The 16,557-nt window shown below is 50.3% G+C and overlaps 1 protein-coding gene across 1 annotated transcript in view; it reads right to left on the bottom strand.

The window, feature by feature from the left end:
• LOC130202463 (forkhead box protein N3-like) overlaps positions 1-16,557 on the bottom strand; it is an 88,847-nt gene that overhangs the window by 17,481 nt on the left and 54,809 nt on the right. The window contains 1 exon segment of the mRNA XM_056428016.1: positions 3,708-3,850. Coding sequence (XP_056283991.1) covers positions 3,708-3,850 — 143 coding nt within the window.

The raw sequence follows: 16,557 nt of genomic DNA, 5'->3' as shown, positions 1-16,557 counted from the left end.
AAACTTAAGAGCAAGAGGTCATGATGAGAATAACGGCTGGTGAGACACACACACACACACACACACACACACACACACACACACACACACAGAAACACACAAACACACCTACACACACACACACACACACACACACAGAAACACAGAAACACACATACACACACACACGCACACACATACACATGCACACACACCTACACACAAACAGACACACACAGACACAAACACACACAGACTGACACACACACAAACACACACACATACCTACACACACACATACCTACACACACACACATACCTACACACACACATACCTATACATGCACACACACACATACCTATACATGCACACACACACACATACCTATACATGCACACACACAAATACACGCACACATCTACACACCTACACACACACACACACGCCCCCCCCCCCATCTCTTCGTATTTGTCCTCTTCCTCATACCTCATTGTTCAAAATGACACTTTTACATTTTATGGCGAACCAATTATTCTGTCTTACAGTCCGCTGGCTCTGCAGGCCGGATCACTGGGAGAGGAGGAGAGGGGAGAGAGAGAGAGGGAGAGAGAGAGAGAGAGGGGGAGCAAACAGAAGAAAGGGGGAAAGGACTAATGGTACCTCCTGCTGACACATCCAGAGGGATGGGAGGAGGAGACCCAGAGGGTAGGATGGAGGGCAGAGGAGGGGCAAACAAGGTGTGTGTGTGTGTGTGTGTGTGTAGGTGTAGGTGTGTGTGTGTATAGGTGTGTGTAGGTGTGTGTGTGTAGGTGTAGGTGTGTGTGTGTGTGTGTAGGTGTGTGTGTGTAGGTGTAGGTGTGTAGGTGTGTGTGTGTAGGTGTGTGTGTGTGTGTGTAGGTGTAGGTGTGTGTGTGTAGGTGTGTGTAGGTGTAGGTGTGTGTGTGTAGGTGTGGAGAGACTGACGTGAGTGTAGACAAAGGAGGATTTAATTGAATGATAAAGTGGTGGAAAGAGAGAAGGAATAAATCACAGCGGGGATAAATAAAGAAGTGCCCCACCGGGGGTAATGTATGCCTGAGGGAGGGAGGACATTAAAGGAGGAGAGGATAGGAGGAGAGGAGGAGAGGAGAGGAGGAGAGGAGGAGAGGAGAGGAGAGGAGGAGAGGGGCATGGAGTGGCGGTTCTACAGAGAGGGCGAGGGAGTGAACAAGTGAACATGTGGAGAGGTGGAAAAAAGGAGAGCAGCGTTTCTACCTGTGATGTGTCTGAGGGGGAAGGAGAGAGAGAGAGGGTTGAAGTGTGCTAGAAGGTTTAAGGAAAGGACGCAGGGAGGGTCAGCTATACAACGCCTGGGGCCAGGTGGGGGGAGAGAGAGAGGGGGAGAGAGAGAGGGGGAGAGAGAGAGAGAGAGAGAGAGAGAGAGAGAGATAAAGGACGTGTTTCATATGTGATTTGTTTTATTACTGATTCCTCGAACTAATGAATCAGAAGATAAAGAGATTACAATTATATTTAATTTACAATCAGAATATTGGAACTGATTTTACGTTCAGAATATTTGTATGTGGTCAGGCCTGTGGTCATGTCTGTGGTCATGTCTGTTGTCCTGTCTGTGTCCTGTCTGTGGTCATATATGTGGACATGTCTGTGGTCCTGTCTATGTCCTGTCTGTGGTCATGTCTGTGGTCCTGTCTGAGGTCATGTCTGTGGTCATGTCTGTGGTCATGTCTGTGGTCCTGTCTGTGGTCATATATGTGGACATGTCTGTGGTCCTGTCTGTGGTCATATATGTGGACATGTCTGTGGTCCTGTCTGTGGTCATATATGTGGACATGTCTGTGGTCCTGTCTATGTCCTGTCTGTGGTCATGTCTGAGGTCATGTCTGAGGTCATGTCTGTGGTCATGTCTGTGGTCATGTCTGTGGTCCTGTCTGTGGTCATATATGTGGACATGTCTGTGGTCCTGTCTGTGGTCATATATGTGGACATGTCTGTGGTCCTGTCTGTGGTCATATATGTGGACATGTCTGTGGTCCTGTCTGTTGTCCTGTCTGTGGTCATGTCTGTGGTCATGTCTGTGGTCATGTCTGTGGTCATGTATGTGGTCCTGTCTGTGGTCGTGTCTGTGGTCATATATGTGGACATGTCTGTGGTCCTGTCTATGTCCTGTCTGTGGTCATGTCTGTGGTCATGTCTGTGGTCCTGTCTGTGGTCGTGTCTGTGGTCATATATGTGGACATGTCTGTGGTCCTGTCTGTGGTGATATATGTGGACATGTCTGTGGTCCTGTCTGTGGTCCTGTCTGTGGTCCTGTATGTGTCCTGTATATAGTCATGTCTGTGGTCCTGTCTGTGGTCCTGTATGTGGTCATGTCTGTGGTCCTGTATGTGTCCTGTATGTGGTCATGTCTGTGGTCCTGTATGTGTCCTGTATGTGGTCATGTCTGTGGTCCTGTATGTGTCCTGTATGTGGTCATGTCTGTGGTCCTGTATGTGTCCTGTATGTGGTCATGTCTGTGGTCCTGTATGTGTCCTGTATGTGGTCATGTCTGTGGTCCTGTATGTGGTCATATATGTGGACATGTCTGTGGTCCTGTATGTGTCCTGTATGTGGTCCTGTCTGTGGTCCTGTATGTGGTCATATATGTGGTCATGTCTGTGGTCCTGTCTGTGGTCATATATGTGGTCCTGTCTGTGGTCCTGTATGTGTCCTGTATGTGGTCATGTCTGTGGTCCTGTATGTGGTCATATATGTGGACATGTCTGTGGTCCTGTCTGTGGTCCTGTATGTGTCCTGTATGTGGTCCTGTCTGTGGTCATATATGTGGTCATGTCTGTGGTCCTGTATGTGTCCTGTATGTGGTCATGTCTGTGGTCCTGTATGTGTCCTGTCTGTGGTCCTGTCTGTGGTCCTGTATGTGGTCATGCCTGTGGTCCTGTATGTGTCCTGTATGTGGTCATGTCTGTGGTCCTGTATGTGTCCTGTATGTGGTCATGTCTGTGGTCCTGTATGTGGTCATATATGTGGACATGTCTGTGGTCCTGTATGTGTCCTGTATGTGGTCATGTCTGTGGTCCTGTATGTGTCCTGTCTGTGGTCCTGTCTGTGGTCCTGTATGTGGTCATGTCTGTGGTCCTGTATGTGTCCTGTATGTGGTCATGTCTGTGGTCCTGTATGTGTCCTGTATGTGGTCATGTCTGTGGTCCTGTATGTGGTCATATATGTGGTCATGTCTGTGGTCCTGTATGTGGTCATATATGTGGTCATGTCTGTGGTCCTGTATGTGTCCTGTATGTGGTCATGTCTGTGGTCCTGTATGTGGTCATATATGTGGACATGTCTGTGGTCCTGTATGTGTCCTGTATGTGGTCATGTCTGTGGTCCTGTATGTGTCCTGTATGTGGTCATGTCTGTGGTCCTGTATGTGGTCATATATGTGGTCATGTCTGTGGTCCTGTCTGTGGTCCTGTATGTGTCCTGTATATAGTCCTGTCTGTGGTCCTGTATGTGGTCATGTCTGTGGTCCTGTATGTGTCCTGTATGTGGTCCTGTCTGTGGTCCTGTATGTGTCCTGTATGTGGACATGTCTGTGGTCCTGTCTGTGGTCCTGTCTGTGGTCATGTCTGTGGTCCTGGGGAGCTAGCATGCTACGCTAACGCCCGCTGTACAGGACACAGTGCACACACCGACTCATCCGTCCATCAACCAATCAGCCGCTCCGTCTCACCTGCGGTGGAAGGCCTGGGCGGGGGAGGGGGAGGGCGTGGCCAGGCCGGGCGAGTAGGGGTGGTACGGAGTCTTCTTCAGGGCCTGGATCAGGTTGTGCCGGTACTCAGGGTCGATGGACCACAGGGAGCCTTTACCTATGCTCTAAAGGAGGAGGAGAGGAGGGTCAGTGAGGAGACACCACCTGGTGGAGGAGACACCACCTGGTGGAGGAGACACCACCTGGAGGAGGAGACACCACCTGGTGGAGGAGACACCACCTGGAGGAGGAGACAACACCTGGTGGAGGAGACAACACCTGGAGGAGGAGACACCACCTGGTGGAGGAGACACCACCTGGTGGAGGAGACAACACCTGGAGGAGGAGACAACACCTGGTGGAGGAGACACCACCTGGTGGAGGAGACACCACCTGGAGGAGGAGACACCACCTGGTGGAGGAGACACCACCTGGAGGAGGAGACACCACCTGGTGCAGGAGACACCACCTGGTGGAGGAGACACCACCTGGAGGAGGAGACAACAGGTGGTGGAGGAGACACCACCTGGTGGAGGAGACAACACCTGGTGGAGGAGACAACACCTGGTGGAGACAACACCTGGTGGAGGAGACAACACCTGGTGGAGACAACACCTGGTGGAGGAGACACCACCTGGTGGAGGAGACAACACCTGGTGGAGGAGACACCACCTGGTGGAGACAACACCTGGTGGAGGTTCTGGTTCTCCTCCCCAGGGCTATATCTCCAGGAGGAATATGATAATTAATACATTCCTAATTTTCTCTCTTATGTTCTTCGTCTTTCTGATGAAGACGAGGAAACTCTTGAACTCCTCTTCCTCTCCAGAGGCGATGATGGTGTGTAATTTTAGATCAAAGCACCCCCCCCCCCTCCTTATCCCCCCCCCCCTCCCCTAATGAAGCTGTCGGCTTCCGATCGCAGTGGAACCAGCCTATAGATTATAGACTCTCAGACGTCTCCGTCTCTCTCGGCTTTCATCTTCCTCATCTTCCTCACCTTCCTCATCTGGACGAGGAAGATGAGGAAGATGAGGAGTTAGTGTACGAGGAGGATCACGTGACCATCACGTGACCATCACATGATCACGTGACCATCACATGACCGTCACGTGATCACATGACCATCACATGATCACGTGACCATCACATGACCGTCACGTGATCACATGACCATCACATGATCACGTGAACATCACATGACCGTCACGTGATCACGTGACCATCACATGGCCGTCACGTGATCACATGACCATCACATGATCACGTGAACATCACATGACCATCACATGATCACGTGAACATCACATGACCGTCACATGATCACGTGACCATCACATGGCCGTCACGTGATCACGTGACCGTCACATGATCACGTGACCATCACATGACCGCCACTCACGCGATCACGTGACCATCACAGCGTGGCACGCGATCGCGTGACCGTCACATGATCACGTGACCATCACGACCGGCCGTCACGCATGATCACGTGACCATCACACCATCACATGATCACGTGACCATCACGCGGCTTGATCACATGACCATCACATGGCCGTCACATGATCACATGACCATCACATGATCACGTGAACATCACATGACCGTCACGTGATCACATGACCATCACATGATCACGTGAACATCACATGACCGTCACATGATCACGTGACCATCACATGGCCGTCACGTGATCACATGACCATCACATGATCACGTGACCATCACATGACCGTCACTTGATCACGTGACCATCACATGGCCGTCACACGATCACGTGACCATCACATGACCGTCACGTGATCACATGACCATCACATGATCATCACATGATCACGTGACCATCACATGATCACGTGACCATCACATGACCGTCACATGATCACGTGACCATCACATGACCGTCACGTGATCACGTGACCATCACATGGCCGTCACGTGATTACGTGACCATCACATGACCACGTGACCATCACATGACCGTCACATGATCACATGACCATCACATGACCGTCACATTATCACGTGACCATCACATGACCATCACTTGATCACGTGACCATCACATGGCCGTCACATGATCACGTGACCATCACATGACGTCACGTGATCACGTGACCATCACATGACCATCACATGATCACGTGACCATCACATGGCCGTCACATGATCACATGACCATCACATGACCGTCACGTGATCACATGACCATCACATGATCACGTGAACATCACATGACCGTCACATGATCACGTGACCATCACATGGCCGTCACGTGATCACATGACCATCACATGATCACGTGACCATCACATGACCGTCACTTGATCACGTGACCATCACATGGCCGTCACATGATCACGTGACCATCACATGACCGTCACGTGATCACATGACCATCACATGATCACGTGACAATCACATGATCACGTGACCATCACATGATCACGTGACCATCACATGACCGTCACATGATCACGTGACCATCACATGACCGTCACGTGATCACGTGACCATCACATGGCCGTCACGTGATTACGTGACCGTCACATGATCACGTGATCATCACATGGCCGTCACATGATCACATGACCATCACATGACCGTCACATGATCACGTGACCATCACATGGCCGTCACATGATCACATGACCATCACATGACCGTCACATGATCACATGACCATCACATGACCGTCACACGGGGATCACGCGTGTTCAAAGAAGCCCTCGCTGTTAGAACAGCTACGTTTCCTCGGCTCTTTTCTTATTTTAATGTTATTCTTGAATATGGCCACAGACATGAACAACGATCTAAACATCTGATACGCAACCGGGGATGAAAGGATGGCGAGCACCCCGAGGAAGAGGAGGAGGAGGAGGAGGAAGAGGAGGCTGTGTGGCGTCCTATCCAACGCACGGAAACATGACTGAAGGCTCTGCTCCTGAGCTGCGGTCAGAGATCCACACGTATGTTCATGGTCCTCCTCTAGTGATGGAGGGTCATGTGACCTGGGGGCCAGGAGCCAATAGGAAGCGTGCGCTGCTCATTTCTGCCAACAGTATGTGAGCCGTGCTGCGGGCCATATGTGCTGAGTGTGTGTGTGTGTGTGTAAAGTTCCCCATGGAGCATGATATTACCCAGCATGCTCCTGGGATGCTTCTATTCCTGCCAGCAACGCCTCTCCTGGAGAGGATGATATGACACACACATGCACTCCCACAGAGGTGACCCCCACGGGGCCCCCACACCCAGTGTGTGTGTGTGTGTGTGTGTGTTGCCAGACGATTAAATCAATGCTCTCTACAGAATCTCCTGCCAGCCAATCACAGCGCTCAACCTGCAGACCCCCCGGGTCAATAGGCCAATCACGGGCCGCGGCTCGCAGGAAGGGCCCGTCACCTGGGTTAGAGCGGTCGCCTTGGCAACAGCAGCTCAAAGGGACTTTTTCTCCGTTTTCTGGCAAACTCTCAAAGTTGAGAGCAAAGTGTGAGAAAACGATTCATCACGGAGAGTTAGAGGTCAGAGGTCGACTGTAGATTCAACTCTGATACACAGATTCAAGGAAGAGGAAGCTGAAGCAGGGGGTCGTGACCTCGTCCCCTGGGTCACATGGTCTGCATGCTGTGTGTAGATGTGTGTGTAGTGTTTACACAATACTACACAGCGTTAACCCGACATGTCTCTGGATGAGATTGAGCAACACTACAACTAAAGGATGTAACCATGGCAACCTGCGTCCCTTCAGCAGCTGCTGGGCTTTTAAACAGGTTTCATACCCCTCTGGGTTATAATGCTGTAATATCATGATGGAGAGAACAGAGGGAGCAGGAGAGGGAGAGAGAGAGGGGGGGAGAGAGGGGGAGAGGGGGAGAGGGAGGGAGAGAGAGGGCGAGAGGGGGAGAGAGAGGAGAGGAAGAGAGAGGGAGAGGGGGAGAGAGAGGAGAGGAAGAGAGAGGGAGAGGGGGAGAGGGGGGGAGAGAGGGAGAGGGGGAGAGAGAGGGAGAGAGAGGGGGAGATAGAGGGAGAGAGAGGCAGATCCAGTAATGGCTGCTTCAGAGCGTCGCTCGGCAGGTGGAGTCTGCAGAGACGTGCCCTCATTCCGGTGTGTGTGTGTGTGTGTGTGTGTGTACACACTGCTAAGTGTATGTGTGTGTGTGTGTGTGTGTGTGTACACACTGCTTAGTGTATGTGTGTGTGTGTGCACGCTGCTCAGTGTATGTGTGTGTGTGTGTATCTGTGTGCACTTGTGTGTCAGACATGCATGTTGTGTGTGTGTGAGAGGGGGGGGGGGTTGAAGGGTTAATTAACGTGCTGTCTTGTATGGACAGGAAGACATGGGCTCTCTACACACACACACACACACACACACACACTCACACTCACACACAGGAACACACACACACACACTCACACACGCACACTCACACACACACACAGGAACTCACACACACACACACACACACACACACAGGAACACACACATACACTCACACACACACGCACTCACACACACACACAGAAACTCACACACTCACACACACACACACACACACACAGGAACACACACATACACTCACACTCACACACACACACACACACACAGGAACACACACATACACTCACACACACACATGCACTCACACACACACACAGAAACTCACACACACACACACACTCACACACACACACACACACACACACACACACATACACTCACACTCACACACACACACACACACAGGAACACACACATACACTCACACACACACACACACACAGGAACACACACATACACTCACACACACACACACACACACACACAGAAACACAGAAACAGTACATATAACACATAATGAGGACATAGACTCCCATACCTCAGCACACACACACACACACACACACATGCACACACACACACACACACACACACACACACGCCAGTAGAGCCAAATGAGTTTTCCCGTTGCTCCGGCAACAGCATACTTTTATGTAAACTGCAACCTAGTTACTATGGCGATATGTATACAAGAGAAACTGTGCCGTGGTAGTCAAGGGCCAGATGACACACACACACACACACACACACACACCCTCCAGCATAATCTCTATAAACTAAACATGGAGCATTGATCCCCCCCCCCCCCCCTCCGGTATTAATCTGGCGCTAATTGAGTGAGGGATTCATTCCCGTTACCCAGAGCGTCTTTTTGGAGGCGGCGTGGAGCTGAATCAGACCAATCACAGGAGGAGCCATGGGGGGGGGGGGGGGGCTCTGACATCATCAACTATTGAAGAGGCTCTCGTATCGCTGTAACACACAGACTGACTCCACGCCGGAGGAGCTAACCGCTAACCACCGTTTGGCTGGGTCAGTCCACTGGGTCAAACACCTGAGACACAGGTCAACCACCTGAGACACAGGTCAAACACCTGAGTCACAGGTCAAGCACCTGAGACACAGGTCAACCACCTGAGACACAGGTCAAACACCTGAGTCACAGGTCAAGCACCTGAGTCACAGGTCAAGCACCTGAGTCACAGGTCAAACACCTGAGACACAGGTCAACCACTTGAGTCACAGGTCAACCACCTGAGACACAGGTCAAACACCTGAGACACAGGTCAAACACCTGAGTCACAGGTCAAGCACCTGAGACACAGGTCAAACACCTGAGTCACAGGTCAACCACCTGAGACACAGGTCAACCACCTGAGACACAGGTCAAGCACCTGAGACACAGGTCAAACACCTGAGTCACAGGTCAACCACCTGAGACACAGGTCAAGCACCTGAGTCACAGGTCAAGCACCTGAGACACAGGTCAACCACCTGAGACACAGGTCAAGCACCTGAGTCACAGGTCAAACACCTGAGACACAGGTCAAACACCTGAGACACAGGTCAACCACCTGAGACACAGGTCAAGCACCTGAGTCACAGGTCAAACACCTGAGACACAGGTCAAACACCTGAGACACAGGTCAAACACCTGAGACACAGGTCAACCACCTGAGACACAGGTCAAACACCTGAGTCACAGGTCAACCACCTGAGTCACAGGTCAAGCACCTGAGACACAGGTCAAACACCTGAGTCACAGGTCAATCACCTGAGACACAGGTCAACCACCTGAGACACAGGTCAAACACCTGAGTCACAGGTCAACCACCTGAGTCACAGGTCAAGCACCTGAGACACAGGTCAAACACCTGAGTCACAGGTCAATCACCTGAGACACAGGTCAACCACCTGAGACACAGGTCAAACACCTGAGTCACAGGTCAACCACCTGAGTCACAGGTCAAGCACCTGAGACACAGGTCAAACACCTGAGTCACAGGTCAACCACCTGAGACACAGGTCAAACACCTGAGACACAGGTCAAACACCTGAGTCACAGGTCAAACACCTGAGACACAGGTCAACCACCTGAGTCACAGGTCAAACACCTGAGACACAGGTCAAACACCTGAGACACAGGTCAACCACCTGAGTCACAGGTCAAACACCTGAGTCACAGGTCAAACACCTGAGACACAGGTCAACCACCTGAGTCACAGGTCAAACACCTGAGACACAGGTCAAACACCTGAGTCACAGGTCAACCACCTGAGACACAGGTCAAACACCTGAGACACAGGTCAAACACCTGAGTCACAGGTCAACCACCTGAGACACAGGTCAACCACCTGAGTCACAGGTCAAACACCTGAGACACAGGTCAACCACCTGAGACACAGGTCAAACACCTGAGACACAGGTCAACCACCTGAGACACAGGTCAAACACCTGAGACACAGGTCAAGCACTTGAGACACAGGTCAAACACCTGAGACACAGGTCAACCACCTGAGACACAGGTCAAACACCTGAGTCACAGGTCAAACACCTGAGACACAGGTCAAACACCTGAGTCACAGGTCAACCACCTGAGTCACAGGTCAAACACCTGAGACACAGGTCAAGCACTTGAGACACAGGTCAAACACCTGAGACACAGGTCAACCACCTGAGACACAGGTCAAACACCTGAGTCACAGGTCAAACACCTGAGACACAGGTCAAGCACTTGAGTCACAGGTCAAACACCTGAGACACAGGTCAAACACCTGAGTCACAGGTCAACCACCTGAGTCACAGGTCAATCACCTGAGACACAGGTCAAGCACCTGAGTCACAGGTCAACCACCTGAGACACAGGTCAACCACCTGAGACACAGGTCAAACACCTGAGACACAGGTCAAGCACTTGAGACACAGGTCAAACACATGAGACACAGGTCAACCACCTGAGACACAGGTCAAACACCTGAGTCACAGGTCAAACACCTGAGACACAGGTCAAGCACTTGAGTCACAGGTCAAACACCTGAGTCACAGGTCAAACACCTGAGACACAGGTCAAACACCTGAGACACAGGTCAAACACCTGAGTCACAGGTCAACCACCTGAGACACAGGTCAATCACCTGAGACACAGGTCAAGCACCTGAGACACAGGTCAAACACCTGAGTCACAGGTCAAACACCTGAGACACAGGTCAAACACCTGAGTCACAGGTCAAACACCTGAGACACAGGTCAAACACCTGAGACACAGGTCAAACACCTGAGTCACAGGTCAAACACCTGAGACACAGGTCAACCACCTGAGACACAGGTCAACCACCTGAGACACAGGTCAAACACCTGAGTCACAGGTCAACCACCTGAGACACAGGTCAAACACCTGAGACACAGGTCAAACACCTGAGTCACAGGTCAAGCACCTGAGACACAGGTCAAACACCTGAGTCACAGGTCAACCACCTGAGACACAGGTCAACCACCTGAGACACAGGTCAAACACCTGAGTCACAGGTCAACCACCTGAGACACAGGTCAAACACCTGAGTCACAGGTCAACCACCTGAGACACAGGTCAAACACCTGAGACACAGGTCAAGCACTTGAGACACAGGTCAAACACCTGAGTCACAGGTCAAACACCTGAGACACAGGTCAAGCACCTGAGTCACAGGTCAAACACCTGAGACACAGGTCAAGCACCTGAGACACAGGTCAAACACCTGAGTCACAGGTCAAACACCTGAGACACAGGTCAAGCACCTGAGACACAGGTCAAACACCTGAGTCACAGGTCAACCACCTGAGACACAGGTCAAACACCTGAGACACAGGTCAAACACCTGAGTCACAGGTCAAACACCTGAGACACAGGTCAACCACCTGAGTCACAGGTCAAGCACCTGAGACACAGGTCAAAGACCTGAGACACAGGTCAACCACCTGAGTCACAGGTCAAACACCTGAGTCACAGGTCAAACACCTGAGTCACAGGTCAAACACCTGAGACACAGGTCAAACACCTGAGTCACAGGTCAAACACCTGAGACACAGGTCAACCACCTGAGACACAGGTCAAACACCTGAGACACAGGTCAAACACCTGAGTCACAGGTCAACCACCTGAGACACAGGTCAAACACCTGAGTCACAGGTCAAACACCTGAGTCACAGGTCAACCACCTGAGACACAGGTCAACCACCTGAGACACAGGTCAAACACCTGAGACACAGGTCAAACACCTGAGTCACAGGTCAAACACCTGAGACACAGGTCAACCACCTGAGACACAGGTCAAACACCTGAGACACAGGTCAAACACCTGAGTCACAGGTCAACCACCTGAGACACAGGTCAAACACCTGAGTCACAGGTCAAGCACCTGAGACACAGGTCAAGCACCTGAGACACAGGTCAAACAGCTGAGACACAGGTCAACCACCTGAGACACAGGTCAAACACCTGAGTCACAGGTCAAGCACCTGAGACACAGGTCAAGCACCTGAGACACAGGTCAACCACCTGAGACACAGGTCAAACACCTGAGACACAGGTCAAGCACCTGAGTCACAGGTCAACCACCTGAGACACAGGTCAAACACCTGAGACACAGGTCAAACACCTGAGTCACAGGTCAAACACCTGAGTCACAGGTCAAACACCTGAGACACAGGTCAACCACCTGAGACACAGGTCAAACACCTGAGTCACAGGTCAAACACCTGAGACACAGGTCAAACACCTGAGACACAGGTCAAACACCTGAGTCACAGGTCAACCACCTGAGACACAGGTCAAACACCTGAGACACAGGTCAACCACCTGAGACACAGGTCAAGCACCTGAGTCACAGGTCAAACACCTGAGTCACAGGTCAACCACCTGAGACACAGGTCAAACACCTGAGTCACAGGTCAAACACCTGAGACACATGTCAAGCACTTGAGACACAGGTCAAACACCTGAGACACAGGTCAAACACCTGAGACACAGGTCAACCACCTGAGTCACAGGTCAAACACCTGAGTCACAGGTCAAACACCTGAGACACAGGTCAAACACCTGAGACACAGGTCAAACACCTGAGTCACAGGTCAACCACCTGAGACACAGGTCAATCACTTGAGTCACAGGTCAAACACTTGAGTCACAGGTCAATCACCTGAGACACAGGTCAACCACCTGAGACACAGGTCAAACACCTGAGACACAGGTCAACCACCTGAGACACAGGTCAAACACCTGAGTCACAGGTCAAACACCTGAGACACAGGTCAACCACCTGAGACACAGGTCAACCACCTGAGACACAGGTCAAACACCTGAGTCACAGGTCAACCACCTGAGACACAGGTCAACCACCTGAGTCACAGGTCAACCACCTGAGACACAGGTCAAACACCTGAGACACAGGTCAAACACCTGAGTCCCAGCCGGGTCAGGCCACACCCCCACAGCTACACTACGGCTTGAAAGACATGTTATTATGGCTGCAACAACGAATCGATAAAATCGATAAAAATCGATGATTAAAATAGTTGGCAACGAATTCCATTCTCGATTCGTTGTGTCGCGCGATTCTTACGGCGCTCAATAAGTCACGGAGTATAAACAAAGTAGATTTGAGCGCAGAGCGGAGCAGGAGAAACAAGAGGGAGGGAGAGACGGAACGCTGCGTTGTGAGAGCCAATCAGCGCTGAGCTGCTCCTCTGTTGATGAATCTAATTGGCTGCTGCTGCTCACGTGGCGCTGGATGCAGAAGTCCTTCACGTCGTCGGAGACATTCACGGAGCTGAGTGCTAGTGAGTTTTTCTAGTGAGAGTGTGCTCACCTGGGTGCGCGAAGCTTGCTGTTACGTGCGCCTGCTGCCAGTCTGACTCCGCTGTTATGAGTGAATGACGTCACGTGCGACCTGGAGGTGTTAACCACTTGTGTGCCAAATCTTTTTTTTATTTTTTTTTAATTAACATTCGGGGCTAATTAAAAAACATCCGGGGCTTTAGCCCCGGGTTTTTTAGCCTAGGGACGCCACTGGCTACATGTCACGACGTGTGTGGCATTTCCACAAGAGGATAACGTAGAAAACGTGGTTATTTATTCCGTGGCGGATAGCGGAAAATATTTTTCCACGGAGAAAGGCAACGGAGATAAGCCACGCCCCCACTCGCTGTGAGCGCTGCGCGTGCAGACAGCATTTGACTGAGCGGAGCAGCGTGCGCTCTGATCGCTCTTTTAATGAAGTATCGATACTAAAAATATGCTGAATCACATCGTGTTTAACGTACGGGTACTTTGTTAGCATCGCTACACCGTGCAGCGTGACAGCAGCAGATGTAGCGGACTAACATGCAAGCTAACCTAACTTCCCAAACGCTGTCGACATCTGAACGCTGATTGGCCGAGACGCGACACGTCTCATCAAAGATGTTTTATTGTGAACACCACTTCACATTTTTTCCGCGTCTCACTGCAATCTCAACGGCAGCGGGCCAGGTGAAAAACATAATACATCGGAACACGTCTCTGATATTGTTCAGGGGGCGGGGCCACATGGGAACCACTGCTCAGGAGAGGAGAGCTGTCAGTCTGTTTGTGACGGTTCATCACCATGGTGACCAGTGAACAGGTTCATCACCATGGTGACCAGTGAACAGGTTCATCACATGGTGACCAGTGAACAGGTTCATCACCATGGTGACCAGTGAACAGGTTCATCACCATGGTGACCAGTGAACAGGTTCATCCACATGGTGACCAGTGAACAGGTTCATCACCATGGTGACCAATGAACAGGTTCATCACCATGGTGACCAGTGAACAGGTTCATCACCATGGTGACCAGTGAACAGGTTCATCCACATGGTGACCAGTGAACAGGTTCATCCTCATGGTGACCAATGAACAGGTTCATCACCATGGTGACCAATGAACAGGTTCATCACCATGGTGACCAGTGAACAGGTTCATCCACATGGTGACCAGTGAACAGGTTCATCCTCATGGTGACCAATGAACAGGTTCATCACCATGGTGACCAGTGAACAGGTTCATCACCATGGTGACCAATGAACAGGTTCATCACCATGGTGACCAGTGAACAGGTTCATCACCATGGTGACCAGTGAACAGGTTCATCCACATGGTGACCAGTGAACAGGTTCATCCTCATGGTGACCAATGAACAGGTTCATCACCATGGTGACCAATGAACAGGTTCATCACCATGGTGACCAGTGAACAGGTTCATCCACATGGTGACCAGTGAACAGGTTCATCCTCATGGTGACCAATGAACAGGTTCATCACCATGGTGACCAGTGAACAGGTTCATCACCATGGTGACCAATGAACAGGTTCATCACCATGGTGACCAGTGAACAGGTTCATCCACATGGTGACCAGTGAACAGGTTCATCCTCATGGTGACCAATGAACAGGTTCATCACCATGGTGACCAGTGAACAGGTTCATCACCATGGTGACCAGTGAACAGGTTCATCACCATGGTGACCAGTGAACAGGTTCATCACATGGTGACCAGTGAACAGGTTCATCCACATGGTGACCAGTGAACAGGTTCATCACCATGGTGACCAGTGAACAGGTTCATCACATGCTGACCAGTGAACAGGTTCATCCACATGCTGACCAGTGAACAGGTTCATCACCATGGTGACCAGTGAACAGGTTCATCACCATGGTGACCAGTGGGTCTCCAGGACCTTTCCATGACTTTAAACCACATTTCCATGATTAAACATTTTGTGAAAACTCTGTCTATACGTGACAAAGTGAGAAGATGTAGTATTTAAAATAACAATGAGAATTTCAAAGCATACCGTATATATACCGTGTAAATTAAAATTTGAATAAAACAAATTTGCATTACTTTACCCAAATATTTTGGGATTTTATTTTTTCCAATTACTTTTCTAGGCCTGCTCATAGCCATTTAAAAATTCCATGACTTTTCCAGGTTTTCCATGACCGTACGGACCCTGTTTTGAATAAAGGGTTGCAAATTAAAGTTTTTTAGTTTTTTTATCCGATTAATCGATTAATCGATAAAATAATCAACCAATTAATCGATTATCAAAATAATCGTTAGTTGCAGCGCTACATGTGATCACCTTTATATCCTGTGCTTTTATTTTGAAGGTTACAAATTAAATGGATTTGTGTTATAATATTAGAGAAATGTTCTTGTGTAAAATATTTCTCCTCTTGAATAAACAATAATAAAAAGAAGAGAGTTATCTAACAATATGTTCGGGAGTAGTTTATACAGAGTGTCAGGTACGCCGGCCCTTTAAGAGGCGGCCATGATGCTGAACATGAGTTTGACGCTCTATAGAACCAGATCCAACGGCTCATTACTGCATTATAATGACATAGTTTGACCTCACAAGAGGCCTCATGTCACAGTTTCAAGTTTCAAGTTTCAAGTTTTTATTGTCACATCCCCTTTTATACAAGTA

Source organism: Pseudoliparis swirei, chromosome 12 (genome assembly GCF_029220125.1).
Source record: "Pseudoliparis swirei isolate HS2019 ecotype Mariana Trench chromosome 12, NWPU_hadal_v1, whole genome shotgun sequence".
Lineage (NCBI taxonomy): Eukaryota > Metazoa > Chordata > Actinopteri > Perciformes > Liparidae > Pseudoliparis > Pseudoliparis swirei.
This window is presented reverse-complemented; position numbering and strand designations above follow the sequence as displayed.